General features: G+C 36.6%; 2 protein-coding genes and 1 long non-coding RNA gene across 7 annotated transcripts; 2 read left to right on the top strand and 1 right to left on the bottom strand.

The window, feature by feature from the left end:
- Positions 1-35: 35 nt before the first annotated feature.
- Positions 36-510, bottom strand: LOC143422600 (uncharacterized). The gene is made up of 2 exons (XR_013101743.1): positions 364-510; positions 36-253 (listed from the first exon to the last, which is right to left on the bottom strand). It is a non-coding gene; the product is annotated as an uncharacterized LOC143422600 (long non-coding RNA).
- A 428-nt stretch (positions 511-938) lies between these two features.
- On the top strand, positions 939-7180 carry Ada2b (Transcriptional adapter 2B). Of its 5 annotated transcripts, none has more exons than XM_076893352.1 (11): positions 939-1181; positions 1274-1371; positions 1719-1778; positions 1862-2003; positions 2116-2333; positions 2411-2640; positions 2720-2951; positions 3599-3648; positions 3794-4151; positions 4615-4669; positions 6629-7180. In XM_076893352.1, exons 1-11 carry the CDS (start codon positions 1175-1177, stop codon positions 6679-6681), a joined length of 1503 nt encoding a protein of 500 aa, XP_076749467.1. In that variant the 5' UTR covers positions 939-1174; the 3' UTR covers positions 6682-7180. The 5 variants fall into 5 exon arrangements, with proteins under 5 accessions (XP_076749467.1, XP_076749472.1, XP_076749469.1 ...); XM_076893354.1 differs by having other exon boundaries at positions 940-1181; positions 4615-4727; XM_076893355.1 differs by lacking the exon at positions 4615-4669 and having other exon boundaries at positions 940-1181.
- A 5131-nt stretch (positions 7181-12311) lies between these two features.
- Csp3 (chemosensory protein 3) lies at positions 12312-13794 on the top strand. The gene is made up of 3 exons (XM_076893363.1): positions 12312-12420; positions 12975-13198; positions 13415-13794. Exons 1-3 carry the CDS (start codon positions 12347-12349, stop codon positions 13609-13611), a joined length of 495 nt encoding a protein of 164 aa, XP_076749478.1. The 5' UTR covers positions 12312-12346; the 3' UTR covers positions 13612-13794.
- Positions 13795-14312: the final 518 nt, after the last annotated feature.

The raw sequence follows: 14312 nt of genomic DNA, 5'->3' as shown, positions 1-14312 counted from the left end.
ATAAGCAACAATTAATAACACTAAATTGCAAAATTAAATTGAAAATTTTATTAGGAAATTTCACATGAAATTAGCTAATATTTAATTTCTTGGTTGTGATATTTCTCTTACAATTTTATGAATACTTCGCGATTAATCGTTTAAGTCCTCTAATGGATTCTATTGTGCTATATATTGCTAAACCCACAGTTATCCAGTACAATACTTTATCGCGCATACCACATTTTAAATATACTGGAAGATTATCTAAACGCTGTTTGAACAAAAATAATGACGCATATAAACGACCCCTACGATCGAGTTCATTAAATTGTTATATACACATTATTTTACGTTCATACGAAGATCATAAATCTATATTACCTGCATCTTTGCTTGTTTTAATTTCAATTTCTGAAACGCTTTCTCCGAAATTAAACATGGACGATTCGTACGAATTGACCGATGTAACAAGATAACATTCTGACGAGACAACATCGTTCGCGCAATCTGTACGAATGTAATTTAGACACTTTTTATTAACTCATACATCGAAGACACATTGCACACACAAATTTGTCGCAATATAAATACATAACGTAAGATTCGTGTAATGCAATAAGCGAAACGGAGATGTATTGTCAAAAATTGAAAATCGTAACAAGTAAATGAAATAACATTACTTACGGATAACATTTTGCGATGTCCTCGGGCTGGATCACTTGTCAATACCAGTTAATGTTTGTACTCGAACGTAGACGCGAGCGAGCGGCACAAAAATCACGCAACACAAAAAGAGTAAACCCGTCGAAACGCAACTCTTTTATTTAAATTCGCGCGGACGCGTTGTATCCGGGTTGCGAAAAATGTGCGACTGTCCTGCCTCGTCGCACGGTTGGCAAACCTGACGGCGTAGTTTACCTAGATAGTAGGACAGGGAACGCATGCGTACTTGATTCGCGACGCAACAGTCGTAAACAACATTTTTTCCATTCAGATATCTCACGAGTTTACACTTGCACGGTAATTAGAGCGTCCAGGTGGGCGCTTCGTAATTTTTCCGCGTTCTCAGACGATTTCGCGGAGAAAATGGAGTCGAGCTTGCACGCTCAGTGTACGTGATACGTAAACTTATGAGTTTCTGGCATGCGGTGACGTCATCCGGATCGTTCTGGAAGAACCCTGCAGGACAATAATGGCGGGTATGTATTTACATCGACGGAAAGGAATATTGATTTCGTGTCGCGCGGTGTTATTGTCGGTGGCCTCATGTATTGTGATTCTTTCGTTTCAGATTTGTATGCCAAATACAACTGCACCTATTGTCAAAAGGACATCTCGGGTTTACGCATAAGATGCGTGGAATGCCCCGATTTCGACCTCTGTTTGCAGGTGAGACGAGTGAACGCCTGTTTCGTGGTCACGTGTACGTCCCTATCCCCTTCCCCCCAACCCTCTTCGCCCTTGTCTCCCGTTCACGTCTTCGTCTATCCTTCCGGTTTTGCTGGATTTTGCGTGCTGAGATTCCTTTTTCCTTCCCCACCCTTTTTTTGTTGACAAGTTATTCTGTGTAACTGCTCTGCTATACTACTTCGCGACTTGAATGAAACCGGTGATCGTGACGAGCCACGTGCTCGCGTACGTCAATTTTCTGAATCTCGTACACGGAAATCGTCAACGCTTCATAACAGAAGCCATAATTGTCAGCGAAGAGGAATAATATTTTTTTAATTTTACAGTGTTTTTCCGCCGGAGCTGAAATCGGCCCACACAAAAATGACCACTCTTATCAATTTATGGTGAATATTTAATTCTATTTTTAATTGTACTTTAAATGTTCATCGACGAAGAATTATATATAAATTGTATGTTATATTCTCAGGATTCTGGTACCATTAGCATATTCAATGGTAGAGGAAACTGGACTGCTAGGGAAGAACTTAGGCTATTGGATGCTATTGAACAATTTGGTTTTGGAAATTGGGAAGATATTAGTAAACATATTGAAACACGAACACCCGAAGGTAAAATTTTGTGATAATTATTCGTTGTATCACAGATATTTTTAAAGGAGAAATTCATTTTCAAATTAAAATCTGTTTAAAATATATCATAACAATTATTGTTACCTTACAGAAGCGAAAGAAGAATATATTGCCAGATATCTCGATGGTAATATCGGTAAATACACATGGCCTCCAACAGAAAGCTACAAACCAAATCTTACGGATCAGACTAAGTCAGATCATGGACCTCTATCACCTGATCTCACGTCTCGGTTACCACCTTTGGACATCACTCCAGAAGAGGCTGCAGAACTGGGATACATGCCACAACGAGATGATTTTGAGCGTGTATGTTCTAAATACTCGATATTTACTTGTATATTTTACTATAATAATATAAACTGACATTAAATACTTTCTTACAGGATTACAACCACGAAGCAGAATCGCTTGTTTCTTCTTTATTCCTGAACCCGGCAGAAGACGATGATTTGGACATAGCGCTTAAACTTGCACAACTAGATATGTACACGAATAATTTAAGAGAGCGAGCACGACGGAAAAGAGTCGTGCGCGATTATCAGCTTGTCTCAGCGTTCTTTGCTTCGTCCAGAAAAGATAAGACGCTGAAGAAAAAACAAACGAAAGAGGAAAAGTATGTTCACCTACTATTTAGACAGAACAATGTTTTGTTTCGCACAACCGTTTTAAATAGGAACTTGTACGATTTGCAGGGAATTCAGGGACAGAATGCGGGTATTCGCGCAATTTTACACCGCGCAGGAATACGAGCAATTTCTGACTAACCTTGAAAGAGAAAGAGAACTGCGATTGCGTCTTTCAGAATTGTATCGATACCGGGAGCACGGTATTACGAGGCACGAAGAATGCGCTCATTTCGAGCAAGTGATGGCACAAACTCAGGGACAGAACGACGCCGTGGATCACTGGAACGAAAAAAAATCTGTAAGTATTCGTATCCACATACTTAACAACATTTTATACGTTAGAATGACAATTACTATTTTCTTTTCGGAAAGTTCTGTCTTTTGCCGTTGACTGTGTAACATTAGGTTATACGCTCGGATTTACATTGAAAGCGCGTGCAATTTGGAAATATTCATTCGTAAAAGCTAGTAGAACTCCTGTATTATAAATAAACGTTGTATAAAATTTTCCTTTCGTAATTTATGCCTTGCGTCTTTTAAATATATTTCAATTTATTTTGTGTAACAATAAATACTAGTGATTGATTATTATCTCAGTGTGAAACAATATTTTATGTTTCTTAACATGTTATCATTCGTTTTATAATATGCATACATAGACCGTATCATTCCACAAATATAACATACATATATTTGTCCACAACTTTCCACGCAATTAGCATAAATAATCTAACCTTTATATTCAATTGTCGGAAGTGGATATAAAATTATATTGATAATCACGAGAATATCGATAGATCGTACAAGACCTAAGTAGAATACACCAGAGCCTTAATTATATCGCATACACTAGCTTTTGCTTCCCTTTGAACTAATTCCATTGTTTTTGTGATGCGTGTTGCCAGGCATTTGTGAACAGATTGTATCAGTTTGCATTTCACTTAGGGCAGCAGTGGGCCGTCCACACCAATACACCGTCACACCTCAAAAAAAAGGTACAGGATCATTCTAAAATAGATACCAACCAACCTTAATTCACGAAGATAACAACACTGCGATAATCATTGATACACTAGATTAAATGGTTTTGATGGAAGGTAAATTCATTTCCATTTTTTTTTCGTTCGTTATAATTTGCAGAGAAGAAGAAAAAAGTTACTCTTCCATCGACCGAAAGTACACTGCAAAAGACTCGCCCAGCAGCAGCAGCTTCTCAATCAGTCAAACCAATCACAGTCGGACGACGACTCCAGCCAATCAGTGGGCGGAGCCGGATAACAATCCAAACTCTTCCAGCCAGCATTCTACCAGCTCCAGTTCTGCTGCAGAAAAGAATCATACTGCAACAACTTCTGGCAAAACTTGTACAGACTCAGGGGGTCGAGACATAGAAATGGAAGCTGCGGCGCATTTATTAACAAAACAAGAAAAGTCCTTGTGTCTTCAGCTTGACTTGAAACCCACGCAGTATTTAACGCAGAAGACGTTGTTGTTGCAAGTAAGTTCCTATACAATTTTTAATTCCGTAGCCAATAATTAATGTTACGCCATACGTATACTATGGTCGGATAAAAGCTTCAGAAATGGCTCACAGTATACGCTACGTCAGTTTTAATAGTTCTACATATTTTAATTATTATTTTAAATAAATAATATGTGACGATGGAGGAAAGAATCTTTGAGTCTATCGCGCATACCAGTAGACGGTTCTAAATCTAGTAGCTATTCTATGTTAAGAAAGATTTCTATCACCGAGCTTCTCTCGAATTCCTTTTTCATATTAAAAATTATGTGTTGGAACTCCTCAATCTTCTACTCTCTCTGCGTTTTCCATTACAGTTTTTCAATCTTTTATTTCTAACAGGATTCTTGACAGTGATAACTACTCTACCGCAGACTTATAGCCTTCAAAATTGCATTTGTGTTATTATTAACTCTACACATAAATTGTATGATTACAGGAGTATCTAAATGGTAACAGGAAATCGGGTGTAGTACCTCAGTCGGAACCAGAGAGTAAGATATTACATTATCTGGTAGCGAATGGCTGGATTGCGGCCAACTGATTAAACGTGTAAAAAAAATTTCAACGACCATTTCAAACTCTAAGTCACACCTTCTATTTTGCAAACTAAGTCCTAGATATAACTGAAATTTGAGTCTGATTTAATTAACATATATACGGCAGGTAGAGAGAGAATGTGTGTGTATATAATTTAATACGTAAAAATATTCTTTAATCGTAGTTTCCTAACGGAACCAACGCTTAAATTATGACACTTTAGGTGATGTTGGATGACTTCTTTCTTCAGTTGCGAATTAACGAAATAATCAGCTAAGACGAAATTCTTTTGCAAAGAATTTCTGTCCGTTAGAGGTTATCGTTATTTATAACAATTTCGCCGTTAACTTTTAATACCTTCACTCACTTTCGAAACATTCACGCGTATCGCACGAAGCGATTCTATGAAGTTGGTTCTAACGAACGCCATTACTCTAAAGTTTTGTTTAATTTTTAAACATAATATTAGCAATTATTTAACACTTGTTTGTCAAGGGAATCTTTTACACTGCCTGTACAGAGCCATTGAACGTATTGCTCAATTGATTCTTCCACTAATGTTTTTCTCTGTACAGACTATTAGTTTGCACATACTTCTTTCTATCTGTTTCAAATGTGATTTGTTACCATACTTGACAATAAGGAAACGTATAAGGAAGAAGTCACGTTGTAGTCGAGATTTCTAGGTGGTTATTTAATGCAACGCTTAAAAGACGACCGAGACATGTCCATCCGGGAGCTCATCCAATTAATACTTTACATAACGAAGTGTTCGAAGGTTTGCCGGTCGGACATATTATACTGAAATATTTAACTGGAAAGCACTTTAAAATATTTATATAGTCGAGATCCATGAAAGTATTGAATATTACTAGTTTAACGATAAGCGTAATGTCCTTAATAAATTGCACACGCGTAACCCCGCGGGTATTTCTTCGTATTCTGGCCAAATTTTGTCCACTTCGAGCAAGGAAAGAAGAATTCTGAATGTATTAAAAATTTTTTCAAGGATCCGAAGGATATTCCTTATTGATAAAGGATGGTACAAAGAGCAGGTCGTAAGAGGACATTTGTTATTACCATAAAGATGATATGATATTAGGTAATTTATCTGTTGCCTGTGTAATATTTTGTATATACGAGAATGGAAAATAGTACCTTCCTAGTGATACTACTTTTAAAGCACAAAAGTAATGATGGTATAATATAATCGAACGATGCGTTATACGTATAGTGTGATAATGGTGGTGTTCTGAACGAAACTCGTATATTGCAAAAAGGAAAAAAAAAGACACTTTAATCTTCTAGGTGAATAGTAACAATTTCTCTTTCAATTGCTTCTAATGGTAGTTAAACATTATTTCTAGCTACGAAATATCGTAATGAACTATCATTTTTATCTACGAAACGCTGAATGTGTGCATGTTTGTTGCATCTATGATGCTTGTTGCTTCGACAGCTTCGAAGCTCATTAACAGCTTTTATTCAGTGTAAATGTACAGTCGCGAACGATGATACTAGCTCTCTTAATCTGGTTTATAAACCTGAGCATCCAGATCATTTCTCATCGATCGATCGCGTTTTGGTTTCACCGAAAGAGATCGTAAAAAATCATCCAAATCATCGACAGCTTCATTTTGGTACCACGTGTCCAAGAAAAATATAATTTTACATACTGCATATAGAGTTTGAGGTATATTTAAATATTCTGACAAATAAAAGATGACTCTGCAAGATATTCTAATTAAAAATGATAAGATTGTCGGAATCACTGTTCGCGGTTGTATAAATCGTGAGCATCGAGGAACGAAGAGACCACTCGATTACCGCTGTTTTTCATACTATATTTCATACTTAAACAGTTGAGAAATGGCAAAACAAAAAAAAAATAAGATTAATCGTTTGCTTTACAGTAATTCAGTACTTCCCAGAGTGTTCACGCTTACCGAAGTCTCAGACGCTTTAAATTCGAGCGAACGAATAAAATGAGAGTTTTATCTGGTATCGTCGTATACATAAATGTAAAAAATGTTAAAAAAATTATATATATATATATACATATGTATAAATATTATGTACATAAAAAAGAAAGGAAGCTACTCGTGATCTCGAGTAGTTATAAAAAAAAAGTCATATGTATAAAGAGAAAAAAAGAAGTCTAAAAAAAAACATCTTTCATTTCGAAATAATACTTATTATGGCATATTGCTTAAGTACTAGCTAGGTAATGAAATAGGGAAATAGCTGCTCATATTTTTTACGGAGAGTAGAAGACTATTATCCCTTTATTCGGTGTAACACTATTTTTATCGCCCTATCTTCCGCAAACGGGGCCTGATCATTTTTTAATGAACGCTTCCCCGACAGATTCATTCGAATCGTAATTTTTCTGAATTTGAATTCGAATTTAAATATCAACCTGTGCAAGTTAGTTTTCCGCTATCATCATGTGATTTGTTTTTTTTTTTTTTTTTTTACATCGATCTATCGTTGAAAATAGATCTCTTTGTCCTCTCACATTTTTGTTTCTTCTTTTCACGAAATGCATACATCATTTCGAAACACCTTCGTTCGTATACATTTGTATGAAAAGTATGTCAAAGAACTTCTTTCTTTTAATCGCTGGTACAATAACTTGCACAGCTTTCTTTCGTTTGTCGAATGCGCGTTTTATTGTAATACTTTTGTTAAGAAATGGTCCACTGCGAGTATAGAAAATTGTTCGAACGAGCGAACATATATGAAGTTATCTCGAGCGAAGAGAGGTCAGTACGCCTTCCTGTGTAGAGCTACTTAAAGATATAGTAATTTATAAAATCGAGGAGAAACAGTCTATATGGAAAGATTGCGATTACCTTTGTAACAATACACGAGAGCACTGCGTTTTGTTATTAACCTTTACAAATTATACATGTACATTTCTTTTTTTGTTCTGTTTGGAAGATTATGAAACATGGCGGATTTTAGTTCGGAAAGAACAGTGCGATCGTTTAGCGAGAGGAATGAATGGAGTATCTATTAGTCGGTATTTTAATTGTTTCGAAATTTAATAGGATCTTTATTTTGAAATTTTGCATATCAAATGAGTTTATCGCACCTCATTGTTCTAGAAGTAACGGAAGAATTAATATTTCGAAGCGAGAGGCTTCAATTCTTGTACTTGAATCAAACAATCGTTGAATGTATGAAATAAACTGTACAATAGGTATTTTCCCTTAAAATAATGTTGTTATTTAAAGATTATAATGTGTTCGACCACCCTTATTTCACGTATTTTTAATAAATAGTCTTCGCTCCTAGCGAAGAGAAGAGAAATACAATTTTTTTCGTTTACAGCTTCTCAACTCTTATTTCCATTAGAATTTCAAAGTATGACACAATTATTCTAAGTTAATTTAATTATTCGACACTTACAGCTGGTAAGTGTTAATACGTAACTGTGCAGTATTAATTAAATTTGTAAATTTAACGAGCTTCGATATACCACTGCCGATAGAGCAATTAGAATAATTCGCGATCGCAATCACGTACAAATAAAATCGACAACCTCGACTGAGAAACGAGATCGAACGAGATTGTAACTTACAATGAGTCACGGTAGGGCTTCGTCAATATTTTTTGGTTCAGAAACGTCTGACGTCTCTGTACTACTTTTTGCTCGCGTCTGCATGACCTTCTGCTTCTCGTTCGAGTTATGCCTGATTTATATTATTCGTTCAGACAGACACAATAGGGCGGTTTATTCAGACATTCTGATTTGTCATGTGAATCTTCTTATAGTTTTGTCTAGTCTAACGAAAGATCACTTAACATGTAAATGTATTCAGCTATTAATTCACGTTCAATAGCATCAGACATAAATCTCAAACATATCCTTCAATATTCCATTTAAAAAGTAGAACTGACTGGAAACTTTTATACATTTTTCTTTTATATAGATTCATTGCAATAATAGAAATCATATGTGCTAAATACATTAATAAGATTCTAATATACAACACGCAAATATTAATGAACAATGTGTTGCGCTGTCGATCTGAAGAAATAGCTTCCTGTCGTATGTTTTACATATTTATCGAATTTTATAATGTATACAGTTTTTGGCAAATTTAGCTTGAAATTGGTACTTAATCAAAAATGCTCGAGCAAGAACAGTTAAAGCAATGTTATGCCAATAAAACATACTTGATACTCGCTTAAAAGTTGATGCTTTAAACGGTAAACGAAATGTCCAATGTAAGAAAGAACGACGTATAATTCGAGGTTTGATTAATGAAATAGGAAGCAGCAGTTTTATAAGCGATATCTACCCAAAAATTTATTTGATATCAATCGTTTATTTTCCGTGTATGAATTAATCTTAACCGACAGATACCATTATTTAGCCACAGCTAATATAAAAAAGTTCTTATAATTTTCGTAATTTATATTCATACTTCGATCCTAATAAGTACATAACAAAGTTCCCAATATAGTCACTAGATACTTCATATGCCATTGTACATATTCACGTTATATTATCATATTTCTTCTTTCGATATTGATTTCTTCTATTCATACTTGAAAGTGCGTTCGAATTTACACTGTCTTACTTTGTCTTACCTATTTCAGAACAGGAAGAAACAATACACGATATAAATAAATGATTTTTTCTATCCATTTCGAATAAAGGAAGAACACTCGTCAATCAGCGCGTGACACGACTTGTAAAACAAAACGAGCGCTAAGCTCAATCTTTGCTTTCCGTCTTGGGTCATCCTTATAGTCACTAGCAAAGGAAGATCCTGAAAAAATGGCGGTTCTATGTAAATCTGAATTTAAATCTTCCCTTGGAAAAGGACATCTTTGTGGCAAAAACGTGCGTTTAACGTATCCTTCGCGAATGTGTAATTCCCTCGATCCTTGGTGGACTCAACGCATGGCTACGTCCTGCGCATATTTATTAATTTCGACATTTGTTCTTCCTTTGTGTCGTTCGACGACAGTGTCATTCCCGTTCAGCGGCGGTGATTAATTTAATGGACTGCTCTTGTCCGATTCCACGAAACTCGGTAATCGACTCGGCGTTTCTTCATTAGACCTGGCGAGCAAAGTAAGAGATCGCATTTGCTGGTATCGCGAACAAGATCTCGAGCCTGGAACTGTTTGTCCAATTATGTAGCTGTTGTATTACTCACTGGATGGGTGCACCAGCGAAAGAATGTATAAACGATTGTTACGCGCTATTGAGGCGGGGTAACAGAAGAAATGAAGTTGTCGATAAGCAAAATTATTCCCACCGCGTTCCACGTGCCCCAGAATGCAATGATTTTGTTTAAACTGGACTGAAAGGGTAGAAGAAATAATAGAGATATGTCGTACGTGTGTCGCGTACAAATTGTTATTGTTACTCCTTTTTCTTCTTTAGTTACGGACACGTAAGAGAGCGTAGCAAATGAAGATTGTTTCGATCTCTTGGCCTTTGCACTTAAACTTCACAATGATAAATTTTATATTTTCTTCTATTTTTTGTCATGTTTTTGCATGTTTTAATCCTCAATTAAAAAATATTGGTGAACGTGTTAAAATGATCAATACGAGAGATTTAGATATTAAGAAAATAATGGTTACTCGACTTTTCATTACCAGCAGAAATAATACCTTTAACATATATAACTTCTTCGATTAGAATTGTCTACACAGTCAAAGAAACGTCCAGATCTATCGAGTATAAGGCAAAGTCGATGTTATTTTCTGAATGAATCACTATAAGTATTTATGCAAAAGATAAACAGAACTACATCCATCGCAACGGTAAAAACTAGCGGTGATTCATTGTCCTGTAACAATCAGCGTTAAATAATATTACAAAAGCGTCGCAAAAAATCATTGACGTAACTATAAGATCGGCCGAATCAAGCTGCGAAGAGCGAACTTCCTGTTATCTTTCGAAAACGTCTATTGTCGTTAACACAATTTTCGACTAGGTAATAACAAGGTTATAATAAGACATACTAATTAAGAGACACATCTAAATATAGCATCATAAAAATAATCGATACATGTGTTTATCGAGACTAATTGTTTAATTTATTAATAATTAAATATGCGTTGCAGCGTCATTAGAATTCATTAAAATAAACAACGAAACATTTAACAATATATTACGTCGTTGTTTCTTAATCGAATTCTCGTATTGTGCGCGCTACAATTGAAAAAATTGAACGATGGCAATTACGATGATTTTAATTTCAAAATTAACGACGCGAGGGGCAATTTACTTCAAAACATGTTTGCTTGCAATTGAATTGTTCGGAATAAAATTAAGTTCAACCTTGCGTTATACTTGCTTCATTTTAACCGATAGCTCGCAGCATTTCCATCCGCTACGACTTTCCCTAAAAATTACATTCCAGTCGATATTTTAAATAGAGATCGTTTTTTAAAAATAATACGACAATTAATACGTGTTATACCATCTGAAACTAATGTTTTGCTAGCCAATTTTTTGACTGGGCTTAATTACGTAAGTTCTTAGGACGTTTCTTCTGGGTCGCGACGAAGAAAAGAAGAAATTCGAAATACATTACTCATTTTGTTACTATCACGTAGAGTGGCTATTAGTGGACACTTTTTTTCACTGTTAAATATACCTCGAAACGTATGGAGTAGCTATTTTAATTGGAATTCGAAAAATTATTATCGTTTCATACCATTCACTGAAATACATTAATCAAACGTGTCTTACAGTCATAATATGCTAATCGACACTTCTTGCTAACATTTTTGTCAAGCCGCACTGTTTTTAAATTCAATGTATCGCATTATAAATGGCTGGCTAATTAATTATTTTTTTATAAATTTTATAGAAAACAGCGACTGGTACTCATTTAAAGACGCGGGGAAAAATGTAATGCTTCCATAATCTTACTTCCATTCGCTTCAATCTATTTAGAAGGATTCTTCAGTTATTTAATTGTCCATGAATGCCATAATAAAAATATAATTACATTGTTACGATCTCAAAAGTTGAAATGAACAAACATGCACCTATCCTCAATCTTTTTATATCGAGTACATAAAATGTATTTAAAGAAATTATTTCATTGAAGGATATACGTAGAAAAAAAGAAGATTTTAAATTAACGTTAAAATATAAAAAAAACAATTATTCCACAGAATTCTCAATTTATATTTGTTCCCTCTTAAAAGCTTCGTTTCGTATGCTTTTTTTTCTTTTTCGAGTGGAAATCCTCACGGATACCTTGAATTTTGGGAACTCTCGAGGTTACACTGGCTAAAACCCCACGCTGGCCTTGAGTCAGAGTTCTGGCGAACACTTCCGGTTACATTTCGTATGCTTAGAAGCATAGACCATTCGTTACATTAATCTGATCATTTCTGACGAGTGGAATCCTTCGGATAGTCGCTGTATCAACAGGAAGGAAGAGGTCGAGAATTGGCCAATTAATGGAAGAAAAAAAAAGAGTATCGAAACGTGCGTCATCGTTTGATGAGGGGCGAAGACGAGTATTTTCCAAAAGTTCCAGCAAAACAAAGGTGAAGGTGCGGAGCGCAGATTTCCAAACAAGTTTCCGTCGTATGCGACTGGTTCCCACCTTGGACCTCCGCCATCGTTCCTACCACCTCGGATGCTGGCCGTATATAAGTGGCGCGGAGCCAGGACATTTCTACAATTGCATTTAATCGCAGCTAAGAGGTTCAGGTGAGTGTTCCACTCGTTAGCTATTAGATAGATTAGAACGGGGACTAGCGACGACTCGTCTAACATTGGGTTGCCTGTAATATGCCCGCAATTAGTACGGTTCAATTTTTACCTGGGAGAAAAATTGACTATTTAACAATTTTTTAGAAAAACTATTCAGTACGTGCGTTTTTTCGCGCGTGTACGTGAAAATTACTCAGTTTCGGTTTCGTAAGTGCTTCCTGCATATTTATTCTCCTTCTGTCACACGTATTTGCATGTTATAATTGCTTAATGTTGCTCGAACTCATAGATGAATTTCTTCGTTAATTTTTTCAGAAACAAGTAATACAAAAAATATGATATACCAGCCACTGGCAAGGAAATGTAATGATTAAAGTTTTCTTCGGTATTCTTGATGGTTTCTAAGAGAAATAATACCTAAAATTGACGAATAAATTTGCTGAAATTTCTTTTTAACTCTCGTCAATTAACACGGTTCTAAATGAGATCCAATTTTACGCGTCGAATTATAGGTAAGATGTTAGTAAATGTCAATTGTAAAACTGTTTCAGTCGAAAAATTGAACTGTTTTCAACCATGAAGCTCCACGCGCTCTTTTTGCTTGTCCTGGTAGTCGCGGTCGCTTACGTGACTGCTCGCCCGGAGGAAACATACACGGACAAGTATGACAACGTTGACGTTGACCAAATCCTGAAGAGCGAGCGTTTGTTTTCGGCTTACTACAAGTGTTTGATGGACGAGGGTAAATGTACTCCTGACGCAGCTGAGATCCGAAGTAAGTGCGACAGACCGGCACGTGCACCAGTGACGTGTCGCGTTCTCCAACGCTGATAAAGGCACCCTAAAAACTGAACCAGAATCGTTCTTCGTCGATCGAATATCGATACGAATATTTAGCGTCAAACGATTAACTGATACCATTCATTTCGATACCAGCGAGATTATTAATAGAGCGTTCGCGAAGGTTGACAATTCCCCGTTCGATTTTCAGAGGTGATGCCTGACGCGTTGGAAACCGATTGTAGCAAGTGTACCAAGACTCAGAAGGAGACAGTGAAGAAGGTGATCAAGCACTTGGTTAACGACAAGCCAGACATGTGGACGAGGTTGGCGGACAAGTACGACCCTGACAGGAAGTACAGGACCAAACACGAGAACGAAGCGAAGGAGATCGGCGTGAAGCTTTAAAGCGCGCCATGACGCGAGAGGAACACGCGAGGTTCGAGAACAGAGACGATTGGGAACGTTCTATCAGGGGAATTATTCGCGGAAGCAAACGATCGTATGGCGGAGGTGAACCTCGTGAGGGTGAACAATGTAACTTTTACAGCAGACAATGAGCGATCGAGCGGATCGCAGCGGCCATGCTTGATTTTAGAATAAAACTAACCGATTCAATAACCGCCAGGCTTGTCCTATCATTTCACACTCGTAATCTCCCGCTTCTCGCGTCCACGCGCTGGGGACGTTTTCCATCGAAGATATCTGGTGTTCGTGGCTGCACGTCGCGCTGCTTTCGATCGGTGAAGAACATCGAAACAAACGGTTACATAATATTGAAAAACGATCTCTGGTAATTTTAATGTCGCAGTCTTGATATCGAGTCCGCTGAAATATACCTCGGTTTCGACGTTCGTTAACAGACTAAGCGTTAACCGCGTGCGTTGCAATTACGGTGAGTATGGGTCAGAGGAATATGGAGCTGAACGCGTGAGTGCGCTCTTTGTCGCTCGTTTCTTTCTTTCTTTTTCGTCTTCTCGTGCGATTTTTATTGGTGCATGTCAAAAACGACGCTGCTTCGATTCACGGGGATAAGGTTCCGGTTTGTGAAGAACTGACGTTGACGAGCGTCTAAAGAAGTGAAGAAATCGACTACTTGAGATGACATA

Source organism: Xylocopa sonorina, chromosome 4 (genome assembly GCF_050948175.1).
Source record: "Xylocopa sonorina isolate GNS202 chromosome 4, iyXylSono1_principal, whole genome shotgun sequence".
Taxonomy (NCBI): Eukaryota; Metazoa; Arthropoda; class Insecta; order Hymenoptera; family Apidae; genus Xylocopa; species Xylocopa sonorina.
The sequence above is the reverse complement of the archived record's forward strand: the minus strand, read 5'-3'. Positions and strand labels throughout refer to the sequence as shown.

Bases quoted from the DNA above. Each gene is read 5' to 3' on its own strand.
- Csp3 (XM_076893363.1), top strand. From the start codon at position 12,347: ATGCTGGCCGTATATAAGTGGCGCGGAGCCAGGACATTTCTACAATTG. The intron at 12,421-12,974 runs GTGAGTGTTCCA...AAACTGTTTCAG, and splicing joins ATCGCAGCTAAGAGGTTCAG to TCGAAAAATTGAACTGTTTT. The intron at 13,199-13,414 runs GTAAGTGCGACA...TTCGATTTTCAG, and splicing joins TGACGCAGCTGAGATCCGAA to AGGTGATGCCTGACGCGTTG.
- Ada2b (XM_076893352.1), top strand. The intron at 1,779-1,861 runs GTGAATATTTAA...TTATATTCTCAG, and splicing joins ACCACTCTTATCAATTTATG to GATTCTGGTACCATTAGCAT. The intron at 3,649-3,793 runs GTACAGGATCAT...TATAATTTGCAG, and splicing joins CGTCACACCTCAAAAAAAAG to AGAAGAAGAAAAAAGTTACT.